The sequence below is a fragment of the Dictyostelium purpureum genome, assembly GCF_000190715.1.
Source record: "Dictyostelium purpureum unplaced genomic scaffold DICPUscaffold_230, whole genome shotgun sequence".
In the NCBI taxonomy this organism is placed as follows: domain Eukaryota; phylum Evosea; class Eumycetozoa; order Dictyosteliales; family Dictyosteliaceae; genus Dictyostelium; species Dictyostelium purpureum.
Window position 1 is genome coordinate 36,016 of NW_003519566.1, and position 15,070 is coordinate 51,085.

Below are 15,070 nucleotides of genomic sequence, written 5' to 3' on the forward strand. Positions count from 1 at the left end.
AAAATAGTTTTATATTTTTCTTTTTTTTGGATTATTTTTATTTTGTTTTTTAGTTAAAATTTTTTACAGATGGTGAAACACCACTTTCATAAAGCGAAACAATATCAATTTCTTCATCCTCGGCGCTATGATGAGCTTTAGATGGTAATTGGTCAACTGGAGGAAAAAATGGAGAGTTTGATGTTAGGTTTGGTGTATTAAGTGAAATTGGTGTTGCAGGAGTTGAGCCATTATTATGATCGGAGGATGATAACAGGTTCGATGAAGATTGCTTGAGTGTAGTTTGTTCAATTGATTTTTCTAATTCAGCAATTGTTGAGTCATGTTGTGATAAAAGATTTGAGGCTGTTTGTTGGAGTTTTTCAGCAATTGGTAATAAATAAGAGTATCTGTGTTCATTATATTGGAAACAGTTTGAAACCATCAGTTTTATTGCTGCCATAAATTGAGATTTGGATTTATACTCCCATTGACGATTTCTTTCCCTCATGGTAGTAAGATCAATTGGATTTTTAATAATTGTATGATAATCTGGTGCAACTTTGGGTGTGACCTTATATTTGAATGCAAGAAATTCTTCATTTGATCTAAGTTTTTCTAAAATACTTTCAAAAATATTTGATAATTCGACCTCTGCTCCACCACCATCTTTTCTAACTCTATTACGACGTCCTGCTGATGACTCTGGTATAGCGGATAAAGGATCACCATTTGATTGGTCTAATGTTCTTTTCTTTCTATTGGATGATGTCATTGATGATGTAGAATTGGTTGATGAGTTAAGATCTTTTTGATCATCTTTATTGGTTGGAAATTTAATGACAAGACCAACCTGAGTTGGTGATTGATTTGTGCTATGTGAAAGTGGTAAACTTTCATGAGTATTTTCTTTAGGCTCAGTCGAGTTTCTATGATGATCTGGTCTATGATCACGACTACCACCTCTTGATCTATCGCTTCTGTGTGATGAATCTCTATGTTCTCTATGTGATGAATCTCTATGTGATGACTCTCTATCGCTTCTATGCGATGATGATTCTTTATGGTGGTCTCTATCGCTTCTATGACTACTTCCATGCTCTCTGTGATGATCTCTTTCACCTCTATGTTCTCTATCGCTTCTATCACTTCTATGTTCTCTTTCACTTCTGTGTGAATCTCTATCACTTCTATGGGATGAATCTCTATCACTTCTGTGTTCTCTGTCTCTTTCACTTCTATGCGAGGAATCTCTGTGATGATCTCTGTCACCTCTATGACTACTGTTTGTTGGTAAGTTACTATTTTCTTTAACTCTAATTTTTGAACTTGAGCCCATTTCGTTAGATTGACCAGGAATAACAACATTAATTCTTTGTTGACTACTTGGATCTCTGTGGCTATGATGATGGTGATGATGGCTACTACCACTGTTATTATAATCTCTATCCATATTATTACGATTGGGTGGAACTGGTTTATTTGGAACCGGTATATTACCTGCACTGATATTAATCATACTGCTTGATCCTATTGTTGCAATACCACCAGAGCTGGCACTCATATTATTTAATGAGAATGGATCCATGTCTCTTGATTCTGATCTCTTTAATTTTCTAATTTTAGATTCTAACTTTCTTCTTTCCTTCTTTCTCTCCTCATCCTCTTCATTTACTTTACCAAACTTCCTTCTATCTTGATTAAATTGATCTGGTTTCTTCTTTTGATAATCTTCAACAGCCTTTGGATCTCTAATGATTTCAATTCTTCTATATAATGTGCCATCTGGTTTTTGGAATAATGTTGTTCTTTTAACAAAAATTCTATTACCTTGAGTTAAGTCATCCTCATCAGGTTTATTCGTCGATTTTGACACTTCTTTATCTTCTCCATCTTTTGTTGATGAACCTTGTAATTTATTTTGTTCATCTTCTTCATTTTCTTCATCGATATCCTCTTCACCAAACATACTCCTTGAACGTTTACCAGTAACTTTTGAACCATTAGGATTTGATTTTTGTTTATTATTACTTTCTCCACCACTGTCCAATATATCTTCTAAATCTTTTTGCAAATCTTCAAAATCGGGATCTAATTCATCTTCGTAGAGGTCCTCTCCCTTTAATGCTTTCATTTGATTATCAAATACCAATTGACATTGTTCTTTATATTGAAGATGTTGATGATCTAAACTATACTTGGAACCACGAGCAAACTTTGTCATTGCTGCATTACTATCACTAGCTAAAGCTGCCTCACTAGATTTTTTACGAACCAAATCAATTCTTTGCCAACGTGTTAAACTATTAATTTTTTCTTCTGAAACACCTAATTCTAAAAGTACAGTTTTTGAAGCAGATAATGAAAGCTTTCTTAAATCTGCATCGGTACCAGTTACCTGGTTCTTTTGTAATGCTAGCTTGATAGCCTTTTGCTTTTGATTAACAACTTTTTGAGGCATTTTTAAATAACAAAATTCATCTTCTCTAGCTGTAGGATCTTCGCTAATAATTTGCATTCTTCCTTTACCTTGCATTGCTGCTTGGAAACTACCTGTTAAATTCCATGGAGTAATTGAGAGTTCATCTTCAACTGGTTTATAAGATTTCTTAATTGGATCATCTTCATCCAAGCCACCTAAAATTGTTGGAATAGTACCTTGTGCAGTAAAATGAATGATACCATTATCTTGGAGTCTTTGAAGACCTATCAACATTGATTCATAGGCGCAAACCACCTCTGGTGTAACAAGTTTTTGAAGCTCTTCTTCGGTGGGTAATGGGAAATTATCTTTGACAGTCCACCAACCACTATCATCACCACCACGTTGAAAATCGGCACAATCTTTTAATCTCTTTCTAATCGAGGTTTCGGATTGGGATGGAAAAGATGAACAAATATCTGTTATTTTAAGACGACGTTGACTGTTACTTTTTTTCAAGAATAAACGATAGATATAGGCTTGAAGTCTACTCTTTAAAAACATATTGGCACTTCTTGAATTTGGGGCTGGTACTTCAATTTCTGGGAGCATTTGACCTGCTGAATAAACTGGACCTAAATCACGAATATACCAACGTTTACCATCACGAGATCTAACCAAAAGAAAATCTGTATTGCTCGAATTATGTTTATAGACTGGTGATTTGTAAAGATTATTAACTACTGCTTGAACTGCTTGGCCTGGGTATATATCACCCAAAAATGGTGAGTCATCATTACTATCGATAACAACAAGCTCTCCATCTTCAAACTCAACATCTTTTGCACTGTCATGGTTTGATTTCTTTCTATAATAATTTCTAATTTTCATACCCATACCAACATTTGATAGTAATGGTGGATTTTGCTCAGTATATTCGACAAGTACAACACGACCATCACGGCCTGATAAATCTGATTTATGTAAAGATTTTTTACTTGAAAGAGATGAGGATGATGAACCTGAAAAACTATCAAACCCTCCACCAGTTCTTAAACCATTTACGCTACCATTTAAATTTGATGTGCTGCTATTTAATTGTTCATTTGATGTAATCGCACCCTCTTTATTATAAAGTGCAATTTTGAATAATACATTGGATGGGAATAAAAGACGTGGACGATGGGCATATATGAGATCCTCCTTGGTTAAATGAGTCTTTACTAATGAAAGCTTAATACCTGGTAATGAATGTTGAATTGTGGCTTTACCTGCATTTTGTTGTACAGCATTACTCTTCTTAACTGGTTTATAAAACTTATCATTTGAAAGATTAAACTTGTCTATTTCCCTTTGACTTTGTTCCCTCTCTTCACGCTCACGTCTTTCTTCTTCTTCTTTTTCTTTTTGGAGCTGCTCTTCGAAGGTCATTTCTGTTAAACCATTGGCTGCTGCTGCTGCTGCTTGTGCACGTGCCAATGCTGCTGCTGCTGCTGCCTGTTGAGCTTCTAATAATAAACGCTTTTTTGATTTCTTTTTAGTTGGAGCCTGTTCTTCCTGTGCACGCGAAGAGTCACTCTTTTCCATGTGCTCTTCAAAGTACATTTCTCTATCATTTAAGTCTAAAACTAATTTAGCAACAACTGGCAACTTTTCACTAACCATTGACTCGTCCCATATGATGTTTTCTACCCATTCGCCACTTTCTAATTCTTCATTGGAGATTGGAAATAATGACCATTTATCAATTTTTGTTTTTAATATATCCATATCATCTAGTGTACTATTATTTGTTATATTATGAATTTCTTGTTGTTCGTTATTATTTGGTAATTCTGTTATTGAATTTTCGTTTGATTTTTGTTGCTGCTTTTGTTTATTTTGTTTATTTTGAAGGTGTTGCTGTTTTTGCTGTTGTTGCTGTTTCTTTGATCTTACATTATTATTATTCATTTTATTACTATCTAAACTAAAAATATTTAATTGTTTTATCTTTTTAATACTATTTTCATCCCAAATGATATTTTCCTCCCAGTCTACTTGTTGAAGAGAATGATAATGTTCATCGGGTGTATATAAAAGCAAGTTCAGTATTTCTTGATTTTCAGTTTCTTGTAATGGCTCTGGTACATATTCATCATCTTCATCGGCATTAAATAGTGACATTGATGTTAATGTTGGTGTTGTTGTTGTTGATGATGCTAACTCCTCTTCACCACTACCTGTCATATTGGGTCTTAATAATTTTTTAGTTGCGCTATCAATTTCAACAGTCTGTTTCTTTAATGATGTTGATGGTTGTTTTTTTGATGGTTGGTTCCATATTTGAACCTCATCAGTTTCAATTGAATCTTCTTTAACTTGTTGTGGTAATAATACTAAATTAAAAAAAATTTAAAGTTAATATCTATTTATTTTATTTTTAAAATAATAATTGTTATCAGCTACTTACTTCTAACTCTACGCGATTTCTTTTTTGTTTGTTTATCTGGAAATTTTGGTGCAAATAATTGTGAAAATTTTAAAATTAAGGAACCACCGCTTTTACCACTAACAAAAGTTTTGAATTCTGGATCTTCGGGCGTGAATACATTGGGTCTTTCTAATAAACACTTTACAACTTCATAAGAACCAGACTTCATTGTTACCTTTTTATCTCTTTCATCAGATGATTCGGACGACGAATAATCATCACTTTCCATAGATGATGATTCAGATGATGAAACATCACTTTCCTCTTCCTCATCAAAGTCGAAATCGTCTATAATCTTTTTCTTTTTTTCCTTCTTTTCTTTTTTTACATGCTTTTGATGTCTTTCCTGTTTTCTCTTTTCTAACTCTTGTTGTTGCAATAGCTTCAATTTTTCTTCATCCTCACGTTGCTTTTGTTGCTGCTGAATTCTCTGCAATGCAGCTTTCGCTAATGTATCTGCATTCAATTTATTTATTTCATTTTCTGCTGTCTGAATCTCATCAATCATTTCGTCTTCGTCTTCGAAATCCTTTGCATTTTTATCTGGTATAATTATTTGATCACCAACCGTTTTATCTTCTTCATCAATACCCAATGTTTTTTTAAATGAAATATGTTGGCTACTTTTTGCAAATAATTCTAAATCTTTTTTTAAATCCTATGGAATGAGAAAGAAGAATTAATATTTTTGAAAAATCAATAAAAATATCTAAATTGTACATACTTTAAATACTTGATCATTATCTTCAACATCTAATTCACCAGATTCCTTAACATTACCAAATAAGAAACCTGTTAAATTTCCTTTATCTTTATCCTTTGCCATTTTTATTTGATGTGATTCTATTATTGATGACTATTGATAACAGTGATATTGGTGTATGTGAAATAAAAGAGAGTTTATTTAATGAATAAATAGTGGATTTAATAAATAAATAAATAAATAAATAAATAAATGATTTAACTAATTACACAAAATATACAATAACAACTATTTATTTAAACTACTATTATTTCCCTCTCTTTTATTATTTTATTTTATTTTACTTTATTTTATTTTATTTTATTATTGATTTAATAATAAATATAGATTTTTTTAATAAAACACTATATTTTATTATTAATGTATATAAATATACAAATTGATAACTACTAATTGTCGTTGTAGTAGTTTGAAACACGAATTTTATTTAATTAATTAAAATGAAAAAAAATTAAAAGAAATATAAAAAAAAAAATTAAAAATTTAAAATAAAAAAAATTTAAAAAAAATTAAAAAAAAAATTAAAAAAAATAAAAATATTAAAAAATTTTTTTTGTTGTTTGTGAGTTTCGAACCCTTGGATAGTAAAATTGGAGGGATAAAAACACATAAAAAAACTTGTATCAAAAAAAAAAAAATAATAAAGAAAAAAATTTTCCTTAAATACTTTTTTTGATCACCCCATATAAAATTTTTATATAGGAAAAACAATATTATTTTATTTCTCTTCAAATAAAAATTTTTTTTTATTTTTTTTTATATCATTTACCACAAATAAATATTTATTTGTGAATTATTCAAATGTTATTATAACTATAAAAATATAGGAAATGAATAACTTTTTTTAAAAAACTTTATTTTCAAAATTATAAAAGGAATAAAAAAGAAAAAAAATTAAAAAAAAAAAAAAAAAATTTAAAAAAAAAAAAAAAAAAAAAAAAAATTGTGAAAATTTTAAAATTTTTTTTCATTTTTTTATTATTTTTTTTAATAACTAGTTACGCTGAATTCAATATATTTTTGTAAATATATAAATAAATAAAAATAAAACTAAATTAATAAATATAGATATATTGTTAATTCAGCCAAATCGATAATCGAATAAAAAAATAAATATTATAGATAAATAAAATATAAATATATAAATTAAAAAATAAATATAAATAAAAATAAATAAAAATGTCATTATCAGTAACACAGCTAACTAGACAACCAGAATTAGATATTTTAGAAATTAAAAATGAAAGTATAGTTTTTACACTCTCAAATACAGATATCAGTGTTGCCAATGCACTTAGAAGAGTTATGATTGCAGAGGTACCAACAATGAGTATCGATTTAGTAGAATTTGAAGCAAATAACTCGGTACTTTGCGACGAATTTATAGCACACAGATTAGGTCTTATACCATTGGTTAGTGATAATGTCGATAAATTTAATTATACAAGAGTAAGCAAATATTACATATGGTTTCGGAGTCGAATCAAAAGGAATCAATAGCAAACACAACAACAACAACAGCAACAATACATTTCATAATATTAACAATTATTAATTATTTTTTTAGGATTGCAGTTGTTCAGAAAGATGTGATCAATGTAGTGTTGAGTTCAAATTAAATGTTAAATGTTCAAATCAAAGACCAATTGATGTCACCAGTTCAGATCTTATTGTAGTTTCAAATAATAATAATAGTGTAATTCCAGTAAGTTCACAAACAACAGAAAGAACCGATGAAATTCCAATTGTAAAATTAAGACAAGGTCAAGAATTAAGATTAAGAGCAATTGCAAAAAAAGGTGTTGGTAAAGAACATGCAAAATGGTCACCATCCTGTATTGCAACCTATCAATTCCAACCAATTGTCACTATAAATCAAAATAGAATGGATGAACTCAGCGATAAACAAAAAGAAGAATGGGTTGGCAGTTGTCCAACTAAAGTTTTTGGATATAGTCCACACAATCAAAGTCAACCTGTTTCCGTTGATGAACCAATGCGTTGCATGTATTGTTTAGAATGTAAAAAGAAAGCTGAAGCTTTTGGCAAACCCGATTTAATTAGTATAGAACAAAAACAAGATAAATTTATTTTCACTGTTGAAGTAAGTATTAATAATTCATGAATATTTTATAATAACATATTTTATGTAAAACAATAATAACAGCAATAATAATAATAATATAAAACAGTAATAGTTAATTGTTTCAGATTTTTTTTAATATTATAATTTAAATTTAAATTTTCATTCTAATTTTTATTTTTATTTTTATTTTTATAATTTAAAGAGTTCAGGTTCTTTAAAACCAGAAGATATTGTTTTATCTGCAATTCAAATTATTAAAGCAAAATTAAATAGTATTCAAACTCAATTATCCGAAGGTATGATCTAAAAAATTTCATCAAAAAATAAAAAAACAATAAAAAAATAAAATCAAGCCGCTTGGTTTAACTCTTATCTAAATTTATTTAAATTACAATTTTTTTAAAAAAAAAAAAAAAAAAAAAATAGACAACTAATAAATATTTATTAAATTGCAAATAACAATAAATCTCTTATATTTTATGGGGGGTTATTAGTTGTTATTTTTATTTAATTTAAATTTTTTATTTTTTATTTCTTAAATTATTTTTATTTTATTTTTTATTTTTTTCTAACATAAAATAACAAATTATTTTATTTAATTTATATATAATATTTCACTTTTATTCTTTTTGGTTAAAAAAAAAAAAAAGTTAAAGAATCGTTAGAACACATTATATAATATTTTTTTTTATATTTTTTTTAATTTTTTTTTTTTTAATTTTTTTCTTTTTTTTTTTAATTAAATTTCACTCGACCACAACAAAGTTTTTTTTTTTTTTTTTTTTTTTATAATTGTTTTTAAAAAAGTTATATAAACAATACTTCACAACAACTAAGGCAAATTCATATCCCATATAAATTTAATAAAATATTAAAAATCAAAATGAAAAGAGAATTAAATATTGCAATCAGTAAGTAATCTATATTTATAACCATTAAAATACAAATGATTTATCTTATTTTGTTTTATTTTGTTTAATTTAATTTTTTTATTTTATAAAAATACCCCACCATTGTTTAAATAATTTTAAAATAACAATGTTCAGTATTTTAAAAAATCAAAGAAATCAAAGAAATCAAAGAAATCAAAGAAATAAACTTTTTCAAATATTTGATTACCAATACTACCACCATTGTGATTTTTTTTTTTCAATTGAAAAAATCAAAAAAAAAAAAAAAAATATCTTTTTTTTTTTTTTTTTTTTTTTTTTTCTTTTTTTTTTTTTTTTTTTTTTCTCCTCTCTTCCTCAAACAATTGTTTTTTTCTTCTGTTTATCAATTATCAATTGCTAATTTTTTTTTTTTTTATAAAAATATAAAGTTGTTACTGACGAGGAATTAGAAGCTAAAAATTTTAAAGAATTTTTTGGATTATATGACAATTTTATTAAGAGATATGGATTAGTTGATCATATTAAAACTACTAGATTTAGCGCAGTTCAAAAGGAGTGGCCAGCAAATCCATTAGAATATGACGGATATGTAATTACTGGAAGTAAAGCATCAGCATACGATAAGGATGAGTGGATTACAGTTTTAAAAGAAAGAGTTGTTCATTTAGATCAAAATGAAGTTAAAATTTGTGGTATTTGCTTTGGTCATCAAATCATTGCTGAGGCATTAGGCGGTAAAGTTGAAAAGAATGAAAAAGGTTGGGAACTCGGCCAACACAGCATTCAAGTCGAAGAAAGCGTTATTCAAATCTTTTCAAAAATTTTAAATACAAATGATACTACAAAATCAGTTGCAGTTGCCGATGTAGTAATTGATGAAAATAATATTAATGACAGTAATGAAGTTGCAACCAGTGATAATAGTGCTTGTTCAACACAGGCTAAAAAAGATAAAGATTTTATTAGTATTTTACAAATTCACCAAGATCATGTCTCTGTAATCCCAGAAGGTATGATCTCAATCGGTTCAACACCAAAATCTCCAGTCCAAGGTATGTTAAAAGAATCAAAAAACAAACCAGGCTCATATCATATTATTTCATTCCAAGGTCATCCAGAGGTAACTATTCGATAACAAAATTATAAATATAAATATTATATAAATTATTAATTTTAAATTTTTCTCTTTTAGTTTGATCGTAGTTATATTTCTTTATTAATTAATGATCTTCATGAAGTCGATACTGATTTTAGAAATGAAGCATTAAAATCATTACAGGAATCATCATGCCAACCTTGGTTATCAGAATTAGTATATGGTTTTTTCAATAATTAATATAATTATAATATAATATAAATAAAATAATATAATAAAAATATAATGTAATAGTATATTATAAAATATAATAAAATAATATAATATAATATTGTATTTTAAAAAAAAAAGAAATAGAAATATATAAATAAAAAACTAAAAAAATATTTATTAAAAAAAAAAAGTTATTTAAATTCTGTATTTATTTATTACAATTTATTTTAAATAGTTTTCTATCATTTGAATTATTTTAAGGTTATATATAAGTTGTGGTAGGTCACTATATTGAAATTCTAACATGTCATATTTGAATTTTAAATTGTTTAAATTATTGTTATTGTCCTTTTTATTAAATGTATAGTTTTTATCGTCTTCATTGTCCTCATTTTCTTCATTGAATATATTTTCGTCTTCTTTATCCTCTTCGTTGTCATCTTCAAAGAATTTTGCTTTCTTTTTATCCTTTTTTGATGATTTGTTCTTTTTTCTTTTTTTCTTTACATCTTTACCATTTTCATCACTATCGCTTGAGTATATATATTTTTCATCATCACTATTGATAAATTTCTCTTCTTTTTTCTTTTCAGAATTTGTGGCACTTTCAGATGGTTTTTCTTCTTTTGATATAATAGTTATTGGTAATTGATTTTTTATAAAATAGTTTTTTAATAAATCTATTGATGAGGGGTTGTTGGTATCATTATTATCTATATTATTATCTATATTATTATTGTTATTAGTACTATTATTATTTAAAGATGATTTATTATTTTCATTTAATAATTTTAAAAATTGATTTTTTAGTGTATAAAAATAAATAAAACCTTCAATTAAAATAAATTTAATTAGTTCGGTTTTATCATCATTCTCTGCTTCGATTAAAATATCTTGTGCTAGTAAGGTATATGCGGTGTTGCTCGTTTCTAAATCTGTATTATAGTTTAACGGAATATATTTTTTTAAACGTTTTTCTAATATTGTTTTAAATTCTATATTTTTTGAAATTTGGTTCATTAGTTTGTTTATATTGCTTGGTGATAACGAATTGAATATCATTGCAACTTTGACAGATTTCCAGTTGCAGCTGAATAGGACAACATCATTTAATAAATTAATAATATTGATATCGTTTGGTTTATTTGGCTGGTTTGTGTTTGGCTTCAAGTTATTAAAATTTCGGAATTGTTTTGAAATATAATTATCTATCATTAATTTTGAGGACAGCAATAGTACATCATCATCTGGGTGCTTTAAAGAGTTGTTCAAGGTGATTACTATATCTATTGGATTGATGAGGTTTGAAATTCTTGCGATTAAATTATCAATACAATTTATTAAATGCTTCATATGAATATGATTGACTTCGTTATTATTATTTATTATACCTATAATGATTTTGATTAGTTTATCAATAATGTAATCTTGGTCTACTTGAAAAAATTCGTTTGGGTTTGATTGTACTGATTCATTAAATTGGTTCGAGTTAAAAAATGAGGGCTGCTTATCTATTATTGATTGAACGGTTTTCACCACATTTAGTTGCTTTAAAAGTTCTTTCTTTTGAATTATGACACACGGAGCATGATCTATATCACCATTCCATTGCAATAAATCCCAACAACTATCTCTTTTTGCTAGTATATACTTTTCTAATGCTAGGGACCCATATTTATTCGAAATGGTTTCGCTTATTGGTGTATTTTCCGAATGAATTGACGATGATGCTTTGCCACTACCAACTCCAAAGTTATCAAACCAACTTGTTATTCTATTTTTATCACTTTCAAAAAACTCTATGAACCACTTTGAAATATCAATGTTTTGCATTAGTTTCTTAAAACTTTCCTCATCTATTGGACTTTTGACCTTTTGAGTGGGAGTCTTATTACTATTATTACTGTTTTTACTATAGCTATCATCAAAAATGGTTTTGTTATTGCTTTCTAATATAATTGATGATTTTAAAACTTCCATAAATACTTTAAATAAATCTTTTTCTGTTTCGCTATTTGAGGTGATTAATTTAAAAAATGATTTTAAAAATAATGTATCCTTTGATTTATTCCAAAAAATAACACATAATTTTTGGGTAAAGAGATTTATATTGAAAAGATGATTATCAAGCTTCTTGCTTACATGATTATCTTTTTCTGTATTACAATTGTTTGCTAATGTGTTATTGTGTATATTGGTTTTGCTGCTGTTTAATGATGAAAAAAACGATAGTTTAGTTTCATTGCTGTATTCTTTAATTAATAGTTTTCTTAATTGTTTTTCAATTTTATTATGAAGTTTATATCTCTGTTGAATTAATTTAATATTATTATCATCATTTATATCGTCATCATAATAATAGTTATTAGAGTTGATTTTATTTGTGTTTGTAGAGTTATTGGTACTGATATTATCATTATTATTATTATTATTGATAGAAAGAATGGGTAATGAATAAATTAACATTTTATTATTAAAATATAAAAAAATAATATAATACAATTTTTTTTAAATTAAAAAAATAAATAAAAAAAAAAATTTTAAAAAAATTCTAAAAATTAAAAAATAATGTGTTTGTGTGTGTAAAATTTTAAATAAATTAAATAAATATTTTAAAACAAATAAACAGTTATTTTTCAAAAAATGATGAAATAATATGAAAAAAAAAAATTTTAGACAAAATTTTAATGATAGTTTTAATTTATTTTTTATTTATTTTATATTATAATATAAAATACTATCTTTCCCTTTTTATTTTTTTTTTTTTTTTGATATATTAAAAAAGATTGATATTAAAAATAAGTGTCTTATTTGGGTGAAAAAAGATTGAAAATTAAATTACTATAATTTATTTATTAACATTTTTTTATTATTTTAACTTTTTATGTGATTAATATAAATAATAATTATTTAGATTAATCATCATTTAAAAGTTTTTTAATGTTGTTTTCTTTTTTAAATTTTTCTTCTTTTTTTCTTTGTTTTGAGTTGTGTAATCCACAAGCATTACACATATCAACTTTGGTTTTGACTCCATCTATTTCAACCCATCCTTTCCTCCATTCTGGAGTATGTTGGATTCTGCAAATGAAGCAGCTATCTGGTTTTGGTCCCTTTGGTCTGCCTTTCTTTCTTTTAACGACTTTTTCAACTTCTTCTTCTTCCTCTTCTTCTTCCTCTTCCTCTTCAACTAAAATCAATTCTTCGTCACTATCACCATAAATATCACCATTATAGTCTATATCACTATCATCGCTTTCAATATCTAGATCATCCATTCTAAGGTTTGGAGATAGTGTGCTTGAAGGGGATCTTGCACTGGTTCTAGATGATGTTGATGCTGGTGATGTTGTTGAAACTGGTGAGTTTGGTGTTAATGAAGAAGTTGTTGTTGAGGTGGTGGTAGTAGTGGTGGTAGTAGTGGTAGTATTTTTTGGTGACTTGGTTTGGTTATTTTTAAAAATAAAAATTAGTTAGTAAAATGTAACTAAATATTAAAAAAGTATTTAAATTAAAAAAAACATTACAACAACCATTGCAAATATGTAAATTTTATTAACAGTAAGTTTGTAATCAATATTCCAGTTAATAAATTAATGAAGCACTCTTTAAAAAATATAATGTGTAAATTTATATTGTGTTTTATAGTGTTTATATATTATTTTTTTGTTTTTTATTTTTTTTAAGTAATGTTTTTTACTTAATTTGTTTATATATATGTACACAAATTTACTAACAACAATTTGTTTATGATTTATACTATTCTATCTTTATTTTATATGATTAAAAATAATTAGGTCTATAAATTTAAATAAAAAAAAATAAAAAAATTTGTAAAAAAAATTTTTTTTTAAAAAAAAAATAAACAAAATTTTATTTTTAACGGATTTCAATAGGTGATTTTATAATTACCAACATAAAAAATTGTTTTTTATAAGTTTATATTATGACTATAAAAAATTAAAAAAAAAAAAAAAATTATATATATTTTTATTATTTTTTATTTTTTACTATTACAACAAAAAATTATTATAATGATACAAAGTTTTATTTTGGGTGTATTTAATAAAAAAATGATTATTACTGATTAATGTTTGTGATAATAACAAGGGTGAGAAAAATGAAAAAAAGTTATTCATTTATTTAAATTATCCAATAAATTATCTCTAGGATTGTTTATTGGGATTTGTTTATATTTTAAATTATATAAACATAGTTATTTTTTACAACGTTTTTTACATAGTTTTGTTGTTTTGGTTATTTTTTATAGTTATATGTTAATAATAATGCTATGCGCAAGATAAATAAATAATGATTGTTTTTATTGTTACTTTTATTATTATTATTTTTGAGAGTGAAAATTTTGAAGGAAATATTTATCCTGTTAGCATGATTTTAATAATAAGTACAGCAATTATAAATATTAACGATTTTACTAAATTTTTTATTATTTTTATTATTAACAATCAATGATTATAATTATTTTAAATTAAAATATTCACTATTATCACTATGATTATTTGGTCATTGTAATTATTTTGTTATAAAAACATTTTTATTTTACTATTTTGGTAGTAGGGTGGTGATGGTTAACAAAGTATATAATATAATATAATATGTATTAATAATATTTTATTTTTTATTTTTATTATTTTATTTTTAATTCTATTGATTTTGTTTATATTATTTTTTTATTGAAATTGGTTATAATATTAACTATATTCATATTAACATCAATACTAATAATAATAATATCAATATTAATTAAATTAATATTGTTATTGTTATTATTATTGTTATTGTTATTGTTATTGTTATTATTATTGTTATTTTTTTGTTATTGTTATTGTTTTTGTTAGTGTTATTGTAATAGTTATTTTTATTGTTAATGTGATATTGATATTGATATTGATATTGATATTGATATTGATATTGATATTTTTTTTATTATTTTAGATATTGGTATTGATTATGGTGTTGTGGTTGATAATTTTCGTTATAATAATAATTATTATTTTATTTATTTATATATAGTTGTAAATAATATCAATTTTGATAGTTTTACATTTGAATATAAAATAATACATAAAAACAAACAAATTAAATTACTCATTTATTATTATTATTATTATTATTATTATTATT

General features: G+C 25.3%; 5 protein-coding genes across 5 annotated transcripts; 2 read left to right on the forward strand and 3 right to left on the reverse strand.

Moving 5' to 3' along the window:
• Nucleotides 1-28: 28 nt before the first annotated feature.
• DICPUDRAFT_98741 (uncharacterized protein) lies at nt 29-5,700 on the reverse strand (the record flags this gene model as incomplete). Its single annotated transcript, XM_003290555.1, has 3 exons — nt 29-4,779; nt 4,854-5,532; nt 5,599-5,700. The coding sequence occupies 3 exons, from the start codon at nt 5,698-5,700 to the stop codon at nt 50-52; spliced, it is 5,511 nt and encodes a 1,836-aa protein (XP_003290603.1). The 3' UTR covers nt 29-49.
• A 1,116-nt stretch (nt 5,701-6,816) lies between these two features.
• DICPUDRAFT_155135 (RNA polymerase II core subunit) lies at nt 6,817-8,030 on the forward strand (the record flags this gene model as incomplete). Its single annotated transcript, XM_003290547.1, has 3 exons — nt 6,817-7,086; nt 7,205-7,741; nt 7,926-8,030. The coding sequence occupies 3 exons, from the start codon at nt 6,817-6,819 to the stop codon at nt 8,028-8,030; spliced, it is 912 nt and encodes a 303-aa protein (XP_003290595.1).
• A 506-nt stretch (nt 8,031-8,536) lies between these two features.
• On the forward strand, nt 8,537-10,104 carry DICPUDRAFT_56804 (uncharacterized protein). The gene is made up of 3 exons (XM_003290548.1): nt 8,537-8,634; nt 9,045-9,736; nt 9,809-10,104. The coding sequence occupies exons 1-3, from the start codon at nt 8,607-8,609 to the stop codon at nt 9,950-9,952; spliced, it is 864 nt and encodes a 287-aa protein (XP_003290596.1). The 5' UTR covers nt 8,537-8,606; the 3' UTR covers nt 9,953-10,104.
• Nucleotides 10,105-10,147: 43 nt separating this feature from the next.
• On the reverse strand, nt 10,148-12,391 carry DICPUDRAFT_98743 (uncharacterized protein; the record flags this gene model as incomplete). Its single annotated transcript, XM_003290556.1, has 1 exon — nt 10,148-12,391. One exon carries the CDS (start codon nt 12,389-12,391, stop codon nt 10,148-10,150), a length of 2,244 nt encoding a protein of 747 aa, XP_003290604.1.
• A 449-nt stretch (nt 12,392-12,840) lies between these two features.
• DICPUDRAFT_81331 (uncharacterized protein) lies at nt 12,841-13,461 on the reverse strand (the record flags this gene model as incomplete). Its single annotated transcript, XM_003290557.1, has 2 exons — nt 12,841-13,365; nt 13,453-13,461. 2 exons carry the CDS (start codon nt 13,459-13,461, stop codon nt 12,841-12,843), a joined length of 534 nt encoding a protein of 177 aa, XP_003290605.1.
• Between the last annotated feature and the right edge of the window lie 1,609 nt (nt 13,462-15,070).

Excerpts from the sequence above, each read along its gene's own strand:
- DICPUDRAFT_56804 (XM_003290548.1), top strand. The coding sequence starts at position 8,607 with ATGAAAAGAGAATTAAATATTGCAATCA. Across the intron at positions 8,635-9,044 it reads AGAATTAAATATTGCAATCA|TTGTTACTGACGAGGAATTA; the intron begins GTAAGTAATCTA and ends AAAAATATAAAG. Across the intron at positions 9,737-9,808 it reads CATTCCAAGGTCATCCAGAG|TTTGATCGTAGTTATATTTC; the intron begins GTAACTATTCGA and ends TTTCTCTTTTAG.